Genomic DNA, 12,321 nt, shown 5'->3' with positions numbered 1-12,321 from the left:
TTGGTATATGGCTTATTTTATACGGCTAATCTATCATATCTCACGACAGAAGGAATTCAATTTCTACCGCTTCTACCAAGTGTGTAGTGCAAGCTCACAAACATCCAGATACAGAAGATTGTTTAGCACCATTAGTTTATGGACATCTACCTTTATTCATGGTTCACAAAAGCAAAATATTGCACTCAGTAACCCTAACGTAATTTCTGCTTACTGACATAATGCCATGACTCAAACAGATAAAACGTCGAGTCCAAGTACATGTGAAATGCTTCCCAACATACTGAGTCTTCCCCAAAAGTAAGCCACAATTTGATAGACTATTGCTGAAGCATCTGAAAGCTCAATTCAGTTCTGAAGCAGATCTGTAAGAAATGATCTTCACATTACAAACCATACAGGTGCTTCTTAAATAGTCAAATATGGGTTTAATTTTGTATTTGGGTACATTTTTTTTTTTACAATCTGTGTTATTTGTTGACAATGATCAAGACTTGGAAAAGGTACATTTTCTTTATACCAACACAGAACATTCTTGGTAGCCACTGTAAAATGTAGTTTCCTACATATGCAGTCTGGGACCGTTACCATATACACTTTTACATGGCAAACAGGATTAAGAAAGCAACCATCAAACAGAAGAGTCCCATGGCTTCAGACAGGGCAAATCCAAGGATGGCGTAGGAGAAGAGCTGCTGCTTCAGAGAAGGGTTCCTACAGAAAAGGAGGCAAGTTAGCTTCCGAACAAGAGTGATGTCCACTTTCAGAATTACCCCCCACCCCCACTGACAAAACCAAGCATTCTTCCCCCTGTGTTTCAAGCTAATAATCCTGTACAACCATGTGCTGGAAGGGACTTAAACTATGCAACATAGCAGCTTGTTGCTCCCAGAACATGACTGTCAGGACCTTGTGGGTCTCGATCAGGAAACCCCTACAAACCATGCATTTACCTGGCATATCCAATGATGAGGCTGCCGAACACCGTTCCGATTCCGGCACCGGACCCAGCCACTCCGACTGTGGCGGCACCAGCACCGATGAACTTGGCGGCTGTGTCAATGTCCCTGCTAACAGCGCTGGTCTGGAAGCCTCTAAGCGCTACCTGGGAGAAGGGGCTCTGAGGCAGGGGAGCCACACTGGCCTGGAATTTTAACATCACAAGCGGCAAGTGGTGAAATGAATAACCTCGCAACACTCAAGCCATTTCATAAATCAAGGAGCTAATTTAATGTGTCAACTTCAGCCATAAATTAACAAGGAAAAATAAGCCTTACTAGACTCATGCCCTTTGTACATTTAGCAGAGGAAAATGGAGTATCCCAGTCACTCACCTCTCCCGTTCTGACCTCTGGCCGTGACACCACAGACGCAGAAAGGGGCCGGTAGAGTGCCCGGGAGCCAGCGCGGACCTGTAACCAGAACGGCAATAATGGTCCATTCTGAAAGCTGAGCTGAAGCATCCATTTACAGTAGAATGGCAGTCAGTTAAAGGCAATATTGACATATGCGATCTCATTCATGCCCCACATAAGCAGCCATGTTTAAAATTCAAAGAGGATTACTACTAACAGATGAGCTGTGTATTGCAGGCAAATGAATCGCAGGTTTGCTGTTCAAATGATTACTATTAATGAAAAGGCTTAATTACAAACAGTCGTTAATATCTTATAATGAGGCTTAGGGATTAAGTTTCATTTAAAAGAACTTACATTTCATACAATATATGCCAGTTCTTGGTTTAGAGGGCATTACTGGATATCCCTGACATTGCACAGGCCGAAATCGCGATCTTTTTCCAGCGGAGCCAATATGGAGCTCACAAAATGGATGTGGAAAAAGCAGGGGGGCCTGAGCCGCTTTGCTGCCCGCTAACTCAATTCAATACCCAGAAACGTTGTGACCTTGGAGCGACAGAACTGCCCAAGTACTTATATGCGAGTAAGTTTCACGTTCTTAACATAATACTCAAAGCTGCCAATGACAAGAATTGTTACAATGGGCGAAATAGCGACGTACAAGAACGGAGGCAGCAGCCTCCATTCAAAAGCGCGTAGCATAGCGGAGCTGCGAGTCCGCTGCTAAACCAAGTTCAACAGGCCCACGGTGGAGTAGCTGCATTAACTGAGTGCATTTCCTCTGCAAAACCTACGCTTTGCAGATGGCGAAAACTCACCAGAGCAGGCGTGGAGACGAACTTTGCACAGGCGTACATTTTGGGGGGGATTTATGAACAAGTTCGGTCCGGTGAGACGTCAACTCGGGTCTGCTTCTGGTAAGAAAAGACAGTTAAGGTCAATGTCAAAGTCTCTTAAGAAATTCAACAAAATCCAGCATTAAAACAGTCACCACCCTTGCAGAAGTATCTAAAGAACAGATGTGACGAATTACTAGTACATTTATAAGCGGTTTTTTAAAGCGATGAAGCAGGATTGCTTACGCCCGTATCCCCAAACCCCTAGCTACCTCTCCTTCACTTACCGGCTACAGAGGTCGAATGACTGTGGAGACAGTGCGCATGCGTATATTTAACCCGGAAACCCGGATGAACGCGTTATGATATTGGAGGTCATTTCACTGCAACTTTATTGAAAAACCACGATGACATTGTATGTATTAAAGGCGAATTAAAAGCGAACGGAAATTCATTATTAATACTTAGTACGACCATTTTGCTGTTGCTTAAAATACGTATATTAAACGTTAATCAGAGGTTTTATTTGTACAAGTTTATAACAGTAGCCTACATTCATCTAATATAATGACATTGAAATGATTATCACGTTGCGAGATTTCTTCAGATTTTGGCATTATAAACGACATTGCTTTGGTCCTACTAGTACTGTGATTTCAATGACTTAATATGTCTCAAAATGACAGTAAAAATCCAGCAAATCACATGCTCTGAAGAGTTGCAGATGTTGTTCAACCTCAAATCCTGAACAAGGTCATAATGAGGGCATGGACCCTATCCCAGATAGTGTAGGGTATATAGCATGGAAACACAGCAGATGGGTTGCCTACCCATTGCAGGACAAACACAGTCATGCACTATGGGCAACTATGGGAAAAACCCTAATCCCAACAATGACAACCTTACCGCTACCCAGCCCTAACCTTCTCCATAAGTACCCAAACAAAATAAAAGTCTTTTGGCATTTTTAATTTTTTGATTACAGTCACTGACTTTTATAGAATTGAATTTCCCCTTGTGGGGACTGGAAAAAAAAATGGTCCCCACAATGTCAATATAACACGTTTTTATCATGTTCTGGAGGCATTTGGTCCCCACCGTGGAATAAATACCTGACTCACACATACATACACACACACACACACACACACACAATGGTGACAGAATTCTAACCCAAACCCTGGAAGTGTGTGGCACCGAGGTACTGGGTAATATAAAGTGATTACTAGATGTATAAAGAGAATCGTTTTAAAAGTAAATGACATTAATTTATCACTGCCCCATTTCTGGCAATTTGTTTTCTTTGAAAGTTATTGGGTAATAAAAAAACATTTTTAAAATTAAAGACACTTTTATTTCAGGGCTGAAAATTATTATTTCTGAGGTGGGATAGTAACTCCCCCAGTGCTCTCCATGTTTCCGCTGTACCTGTTGAACTGAGCATTTAACATTTCCCTTCCAGTGGGAGGGTCCTGAGGCCATGCCTCTGCTTGACTGTGGAGAGAGGAATATATAACCTTGATGAATACCTTTCCACCAGTCTGCCCAGCCAGGCTTAGGTAATGAGCATGGTGAGAAATGCCTGTCTGCCGAATGGCTCCTGTAATTGAAGAATCCCCACTGGTTCCACAGGTGTGTCCCGTGCAGGTGCGCTGGAAAGCCTGAGTAATGGCCTTTCCAATTTCAGGCAGTGTTTTTACTCATTTATTCACGAAAAATTACATAATCAGGACTAATGGAGAAAGATTTTATTGAGAGCTCCTTTCCCTCATAGTGCCAAAACAACCCTTAACCAAAACACAGCCACATGCCTGCAGAATGACTGACAATATGTGATTTTAACAACACATTTTATTCTTTGCAAGTATACAAGCAGCACACCTGCAACACGATCCAAATATACTATTATATTACAAATAGTCCTATTATACATCTATTCATCTTCCATAACCACTTACCCAGTACAGGGTCACAGAGAACAGGGAGCCTTTGCCAGGATGCAGGCAGCTTGGATGGAATTCCAGGCCGCCACTGGGCAGTCTCTAAGGGCCATTTAGACACACTGATTCATATGTTTCAATAGCATGTGCCTTGACTTTGGGAGGAAATTGGAGTTACTGGATGAAATCTACTCAAACATGCAAAGTCCACACATAGAGAGTTGGTGCTGGGATTCAAACCCACATCTGGGGAGCATGTGAGGTCATTGTGCTACCCAGTGAATCACCAGTATCGTGTGAGGTCACAGTGCTACCCAGTGAACTACCAGTATCGCGTGAGGTCAGAGTGCTACCAAGTGACCACCAGTATCGTGTGAAATCGCAATGCTATCCAGTGAACAACCAGTATCGTGTGAGGTCATAGTGGTACCCAGTGAACTACCAGTTTCGTGTGAGGTCACAGTGCTATCCAGTGAACCACCAGTATCATGTGAGGTCACAGTGCTATCCAGTAAACTGCCAGTATTTGCCTATGATTATTATTATTTGTTTAACATTCTCAGTTATCTGATCAGTCATTTTATTAACAATAAAGGCAAAGTGCATAGTATTCATGCGGGTAAACACTGTCCTTGTGATCTCATTCCCATCTTTTTACTTATAGGATGTAATTCTATGAGTAATAGACATCATTTATGAAACGTTATGGAACCATATGGTGGGGGGCATGGAGACTTCAAACCACCAGGGCTGGGGGTTGAAATCCTACCCCTGGCTTTGTGTGGATTTTGCATGTTCTCTCTATGTGCGACTTTCCCCTCTATACCACAAGTTTGTACATGCAGTCCAAAAAAGTGTAGGTGTGTGTGACTTGTGATGGACTGGCATCACATCGAGGGTAATCCCCTGCCTTGTGCCTCATGCTGCTTTGGTAAGGTTCCAGGGTTCCTGCAACCCTGCACTGGATAAATGCTTATGGAAGATGGATGGATGGATGGATGGATGGATGGATGGATGGACAGAAATTCAGTTCTATTTCTTTTGGGGATTACTGGCTGTCAGGCATAGCATGTGTTTGCACTTCCATAACAATGCTTCACAGACATTAACAGTACATAAAATGACACCATCATATTAAACTGTACAACGCTATGAATCACGTGATAGCGTCAGTTATATTTATTTTACGCACTAATGCACGCGCACATTCGAACAAGGTTGCGCCCGATTCCTTGCCCCTGCTCCAGCAGAGGGAGCCATTGCAACTCTCGATTAGCCGAGATGTTGTTGAAGTTCATTACGTTTTTCTCTAGATTTAAAATCCTTTAAATTCCTTCTGGTATGGTCTGATGAAATTTATTGAAAGAACACTTTACATATATTGATTTTTTTTCTATTCTACATTAACATACCATAATTGAGGGTAACCAGAATGATTGTTACTTCAAATTTAAATCACATTTAGATTTTTTTTTCCGTTTTATGAGAATATTGTCAATGTCTAATCTAATTTAGTGACAAGGATTTTTTTTTTAACTTGCTGAGGGACATTCCAACTTTTTAATGCACAGTCAACAGTGATTTTTGGACTTCATCTTCAGATGAATATATTTATGAGATGAAATTTTACGGGACAGTCAAACTTGTTTGACAATTTACTAAGTGGTGCTAAAACTCCCTGAGCTGCGATTCAGCTCTGGAAGATGGTGGAAACGTCAGCCTTCACCTCTGTTTGTATCACCCCCCCTCCCCCCCCACCTCCTCACACAGAGCTCAGAGCCGCCCCCATCGGAAAAGCCTCACATCACCATCACCGGCTGTCCATTTGCATGCTGAGCCTCCTGCTCGCTCGCATCGGAAGCATTCAGACTGGCAATAAGAGGCACTGACCTCCTTAACCTTTATGAATTACAATTTGTGCCTGCAACACGTCCTGTCAAAGGCCTCAGGGCACCGCCAATCTGGAGCATGCCCATCGTTCCACACTTGTTAAGGGTTTGGGGGGGTGAGGAGGGGTTTACCGCTCTTCGGGGGAGTGCCTGATGTGCATCGCGGAACCAGGCTGACAGCAGAGGAAGTCTGTGGAGGCTTGCAGATAATCTCGCCTTATTCGAATATAGATCCGGCGTGGCCGGCACACAGGAGCTGGGCTAGGGGGGGGTCGAGCCGCTCCCTGGCCATCATCAGCGGCAAAAAAACGGGCTCCATCGCAGCTGTCCGCCATCAAAGCAGGAGTGCGGCATCACCCACCTACGACGCCACGACCTGACGGATAATCCCACTTTAATTTATCGATTTAATTAGCGTGTCAGAGCGACAAGGGGAAAAACACACACCCCCAGGCAGTTCCAGCGTTCCGCTTATATCCCGCGCACGCTCCTGTTAGTGTGGAGCACCACATCCGCACGCGGGAGGGGCCGTTTGCCGATTACGCTCCCGCCCTCTATGGCCACCGGACTCCTGATCCCGCGGCCACCTCGCTGTGAGCCTCCTGTCATCCGCGGCGGCGTGTAAATCCCAGAAACCCCCAGCATGTCGATTTACAGGCCAGGGAATGGTGATCTCCAATAACAGCTGGATAGACATCGTCTACTCCCCGCCTGTAAGAGATCTCCCTGCCATGTCCACCAGGCGAGACGGGCCCTGCACAGGGAATCTGTAGAAATATCCTGCGCTGCCAAGCACTGCAGCAGTGGGGGCTACAGCATGGCCGTTATTATTTTATAGCATGTTCGCTTTACTGCTTGCTTTTAAAATGTACCAGGAGATGATCAAGGTCAGTGGAAACATTATGTTTGTATTTTAATCTGCGTTTTACAGCACTGTCGAGACATTGTAGTGCCTCAGCGATGGGCCGCAGGTCCACGCCGATGGCTGGGCTCTTCCTTTCACTGGACCGGGTATTAATGATTTGAGTCGTGCGAGTGTGTGTAAATTCGAGTGAGTATCTGGGTGTGTTTGCGGGGTTGTCACGAGGAGGGGGCAGTGTCCCGAGCTTTGCAGAGTACCTGCGATCATTGTTACCCTGGGAAGTGTGCGGGCGTCTTCTGGGCTAACGGCATCATGGCGCATGGCGCACGGTGCACGGCACTCTCATACCACCAGCAATCTTCTCCAACTGAGTTAGCGGTGGTGCGTTGTGCTGTGGGTCGATCTCGAAAGCGCCGCAGACGATCCGGAATGCCTGCTGCCTTCCTCGCCAGCCCCCCCCACCCCCCCCACCCCACCCCGGCACTGATCTACATGGATAAAAGCAATATTAAGATGTAGACAGGTGGGAGGCTTGATTCCATACTGAAACTGACAGGGTTTTTTCTCCTGGGGAGCAGTGGAAGTGTCTTCATCTACGTACAAAGCGGCGATACCTGCCTGCAGAACCGCCGGCAACAGCAGCGGAATCATCAGTCTAATCAATGAGATGTATTCATTACATTAGTGCCGATTCCACCACGATGGGGGCAGTGGGGGGGGCGGGGGGCGCAACAGTTCTACAGAGAAGGTGGCAGCCACCTGGTCCGAACGCCTCCGTTCAGCCCGTTTTGTCCAACCGGCGCCCCCAGGTTCCTTATAATAGGTTTTAAATGATCTGCGTCAAAGTGTGTTGGGGGGGATAAAAGAGCCGTAATACGCCCCCCCCCCCAGCGCCCGCCGCGTCTCGATTCCTCGTCTGCTCGGCATCGAGGATGGCAGGCAGCAGCGTGTGCGCGGGAGCGTGGCGGACAGACACGGCCATCCCGCGCTGTGATTGGCTTACAGGCACGCCAACCCCCCCCCCAAGGTCATGGAGATTTACAGCCAGCCGCTTATGGCCCGTTAATAGCGGGTGTCTGCGGCTGATTAAAAAAGCGAGGAGCGGGCCGCTGTTAATGGAACACGCCTGACCTTCCCTGTTCGCCGACATGTTACATCTGAATATATTAATGCGCGCCGAATGATTTGCACGTGCACTCCCCCCCCACCCCCCTTTCCTGGCGTCCCACTAACAGACGGATGCGGCAAACAGTCGCGCTCACCAACATCTGGAGAGACGGGCAGACGGGGGTGCGAGACTGACTACATGTGGAGCAATACGGAAGGTTCCGGTCCGGGAAGCTGCATGCTTTTGATGGGCCGCTTCTGGGCTGAGGGGGGCAACTCTTGTAAAATGGTGTGGTGTCGTGTGAGCCCAGCGATCGGCCATGATGAATGGCCGGTTCTCCGGATCTAGCGGGAGGGCCTTTCCCACTGTTAATTGCCTGGCCTACAGCCTAGTTCAAAGAGGCAGTGCAGACCCTGTGCCGTGTCAGTCATGGGGGGGGCTCTCTCAGCGAGTTCCAGAATGCTCTATTAACTACTTTTATAGGGCCCATTAATACACATTAATTCCTTTCCTGAGGTATGAAGGTGTGAAATAATGGAAAAGCCTGCTTTCTTTATTTGGCTCATGTTTTCCAGCAAATGGATTAACATCGTGCTCCTCACAGCTGCTTTGGGGCGGCTCAGCTCTGCAGCCATGACTGAGCGAGAGATCTGGCGAAATAAAACATTAAAACAGAGACACTCTGAAGCATCTGTCTCCAGGACGACTGCAGAACGTTCAGTCATTCACGAACATAGAAATTCGTCCTGTCTAGATGCAGAACACACGTACCCCCAGACCTGAATAAACACAGATCTGCTGCCTGTCGTCTCCATGTAAATCAGTGAAACCTCACGGCGCGCCCCACACTGCAGCACACATCTCCCCTCCGCCAACCGCAGAATCTGGCACCGCCGCCGGGCGGCATGCAGAGGCGGTGGAGATTCTCCCGGATCAATGGCGCTCATTTTACAGCCTGTCAGCAGCTTGCTTCCTGTAAGCGTGTGTGTTCAACCCCCCCCACCCCCCCACCACCACCACCTCACCCCTCCCGCGGTTCTTCGCCACACACAAACACAGATTCGAGGCTGAGATTGCGGTCGTGGGAGGCCAAAAGCTTGGGAGTGGGGGGGAGTTTATGAACTAACATTAATCTGTCATTTTGTCAAGCGTCACCCAACTGGTGCCCCGGGGTCATCCCTGTCTCTGAGGTTGAGGTTGTATGGAGGCACGTCTCACCTGCTCAGAGCAGAGAGGGAGGCCACCGCGGTGGTCATTACTGTGCCTTTGATCTCACCGCCATTCATGTGCCCAGTCAGTGTACAGCCTTCCCTGGCATTTCTTCCTTTCACAGGATGTAATCTCAGTTAATTAGTTACTATGCTCTCCTTTGTCCCACTTCCCCCAAGTCCCACACTTAATAAAGTAACGAGTGAAGTGCGTACAACATAAAGCGTAATATCCTGAAATCCCGATACTTGTCAATGAAAACTATCCCTTCTAAAATCGTATATAGCCTCCTGTCTGTGTTTTTCCACACCTTGTGGAAGTTCTGTAGTCAGTAAGTGTATTGTAAATATATTCGCATTACTTTAAGAAACATAGATCATTCCTTTCTGTAAACCAAGGCACAGAAACCCAATGCATCATAAATTTTTTAATAAAGCAGAGCCTATTGTCTTATAGACAAAATACTCCGAAAAAGGGCCACTTGTCGCAACGTAATTGACAATGTTGAATCACGCATTCAAAAACAGGACTATACAGGCAAAGTAGCCTGCAAATAGAAACGCAAACAGTAAATAGGGACAATGCAAAAAAAAAGCACGAGAAAGATGGAATTGTCATTTACGCTGCAATTTGCACCCCATTTCATGTCATTCAGTGTTAGCATAACCGCAAGATACGCCGTTTAGTGACATGCTGCTCTGTCACACGCTATACGCTACGCGGGCACAACCGCACGCGCGTGCACGATATGACACGCGAACCCTTCCGCACGGCCGCTAACGAAGGGATGCGCGAACGCACGCACGCGCGTCTTAATGTATATGCAAAAAAATCTTAAAGTATATTACTGTACAACCAGGGAAACAAATCTTACATTTTAACTTGCAAGTAGGTCAATGATTATTTTTAAAGCACACAAACACACAAAACATCACACTCTATCTTCTAAAGTATCTTAATGGTCACACCTGGAACACAAGCAGATATTAGGGAGGCAGCGGGGCACTTGGTGTTTCTGAGTGTTCAACAAAATATTTTATTTTCGTTTGCGTTTAAAGGTAATTTAAAACCCAACTTTCACATGCGGGAACTTTTTTTTATGGTTCAACCTCTATATTTTAAGAAATAACCTACGTTGTATATAATTACCATGTTGCGGTAAATTGTGTACCATGTTTTATGTGCATACATTAAAAAAAAAAAAAACACGCTGTGAATGTCAAGAACTGATCGATGGAATTTTAAACATATAAATTAATTCCAACTGTACTCGACTGATTATGTGGAAATTAGCTATTGTGCAATAATTTGTGAAATATATTTGTGTTAATAAGGTACATGAAATGCAAATTGAAAATGGTCTTTCTTGGAGCATTGTGGACATATAACTCCTTTCAGATTAAGGCTGTAGAAATGCGATAAAAAATAATCAGATTTAAATGATGGGGACTGTAGCATCAGGAAAGATACACTTAGCAATAATACTCGTATTACGAGTAATGGCTGCCTCTAGCAGGGGCGTTGTTATTAATTGTATAGTGGATGAAAACTGCTACCCACCGGTTTTATCCTACCTGTGAGATATTGCCCGAAGAAAATTAAACATCCATCAAATTACATTTCTTTCATCATAATTCCTGATTGTCAGCATCACCTTTCCCCGCGCGGCACTTAGTGACATCACAAATCTTGCACGTTACTGACCGCCTCATTTTGCTACCTTTCACATTTCATATTTATGATGTGCTCAGACACAATCCCAGCTTTTGAATAGGCAGCTGTGTAGTTTCTGATGTGTAACGTAATTCATTAGATGCGGAGATGGGCGAACTGTGCCCAGGAAGGAATTTAATGAGTGATGGTTGTGTTTTCTTCCACTCTACAGACACGCGGCCCTTCACATCTCCATACCACCTTGAATGATATATACCAGCCACTCCTGACTTCGCTTCCTGGGGTCCTCTTTGTTTCCTGATTCATTTTTCTTATTGGAATATAAAAAATAATTAGCAAAGTGTCCTAAAGAGAGAGCGGCGTGCATTTTACGTCGCATGGCGGCTTGCTGCGGAGACTAGCTTTACGTCGGCCTGGAGACTCGTAAGTTACATGACTTGTCAGAACTCTATGCATTCTAATTGCATGGGAGCCTGTTATTGGCTGTGGGAATCCTGAGGGTTGCCACGGCGATCCCCGGTGCGCCATTTCCCCGCCGAACCTATGAGCCTCAATTAAATGACAAAACAGATACATCAAGAATGGCCATCCAAAAATATTATAGTAATAATAATGATGTCCCACTCTGTGAGGACTAGGTGTGGGGTATTGGGACCATCACCAGTCAGAGAACTTCAAAGTTCTTCCAAGTTGATTTGTTGGGGCTGGCTGCTTCCTCAGCGAATCAAATTATTTATCACCATGACCTTTCTGGTCACACAAGCACTGAGTGTCAGAGCAGCGGCCATTCGCACTTAATATTGCCTGCACTGCCCACCCAACCTGGACCAGCTCTACCTTTTCTGGGGTCCTAGGCTAAGCTTAACGTGGGGGGGGGGGTAGGAAATTCATGATCATTTCTCTTCTTCCACAAATCGGGGAATCCAAGGGCCCTGGGCGACTGCCTATTCTGATTATAGCTAAAGCTGGAAGCCACCATTGAATCACAGAATGCAATTATCTTGAATTCCGGAATCAGAGAATTGAATCGTCATAGAATCATCTGCAGTTGGTTGCTATTCACCAGACCTCCAGATAGTCAGAGGGTTTCCTGTTTGTTACCCCTTGGTCAGATTCCCACACACGTCTGAACTCCCGATTACGAGCATCCAGGATAAGTTAGAGAAGTTACCGATGGAAGGGAGGCAGCTGGGCTCATTGTGTTGATCTAGTTGTCAGCGGTTTAATGACCCAGGGAGACCACCTAGACTATGCTTTAATGGTCTAATGGACACAGGGCACGTGGCGGGCCTCATGTGGTAGCTCCGTACTCTATAACAGTGTTTCCCAATCCGATCCTCGAGGACGCACAGCTGGTCCACTTTTTTGCTCCCTCCCAGCTCCCAATCGCAAAAGAGTGGATTGTCTGGAAGGGAGCTCGGAGTGAGCAAAAAAGTGGACCGGCT

At 46.0% G+C, this 12,321-nt stretch overlaps 1 protein-coding gene across 4 annotated transcripts; it reads right to left on the bottom strand.

The window, feature by feature from the left end:
- Positions 1 to 131: 131 nt before the first annotated feature.
- On the bottom strand, positions 132 to 2,502 carry atp5mc3a (ATP synthase membrane subunit c locus 3a). Of its 4 annotated transcripts, none has more exons than XM_048979942.1 (5): positions 2,482 to 2,502; positions 2,177 to 2,272; positions 1,335 to 1,412; positions 954 to 1,144; positions 132 to 714 (listed from the first exon to the last, which is right to left on the bottom strand). In XM_048979942.1, exons 2-5 carry the CDS (start codon positions 2,213 to 2,215, stop codon positions 600 to 602), a joined length of 423 nt encoding a protein of 140 aa, XP_048835899.1. In that variant the 5' UTR covers positions 2,216 to 2,272; positions 2,482 to 2,502; the 3' UTR covers positions 132 to 599. The 4 variants fall into 4 exon arrangements, with proteins under 4 accessions (XP_048835899.1, XP_048835898.1, XP_048835897.1 ...); XM_048979941.1 differs by having other exon boundaries at positions 2,467 to 2,489; XM_048979940.1 differs by having other exon boundaries at positions 2,441 to 2,488.
- Between the last annotated feature and the right edge of the window lie 9,819 nt (positions 2,503 to 12,321).

Source organism: Brienomyrus brachyistius, chromosome 16, assembly GCF_023856365.1.
Source record: "Brienomyrus brachyistius isolate T26 chromosome 16, BBRACH_0.4, whole genome shotgun sequence".
Classification (NCBI taxonomy): Eukaryota; Metazoa; Chordata; class Actinopteri; order Osteoglossiformes; family Mormyridae; genus Brienomyrus; species Brienomyrus brachyistius.
The sequence above is the reverse complement of the archived record's forward strand: the minus strand, read 5'-3'. Positions and strand labels throughout refer to the sequence as shown.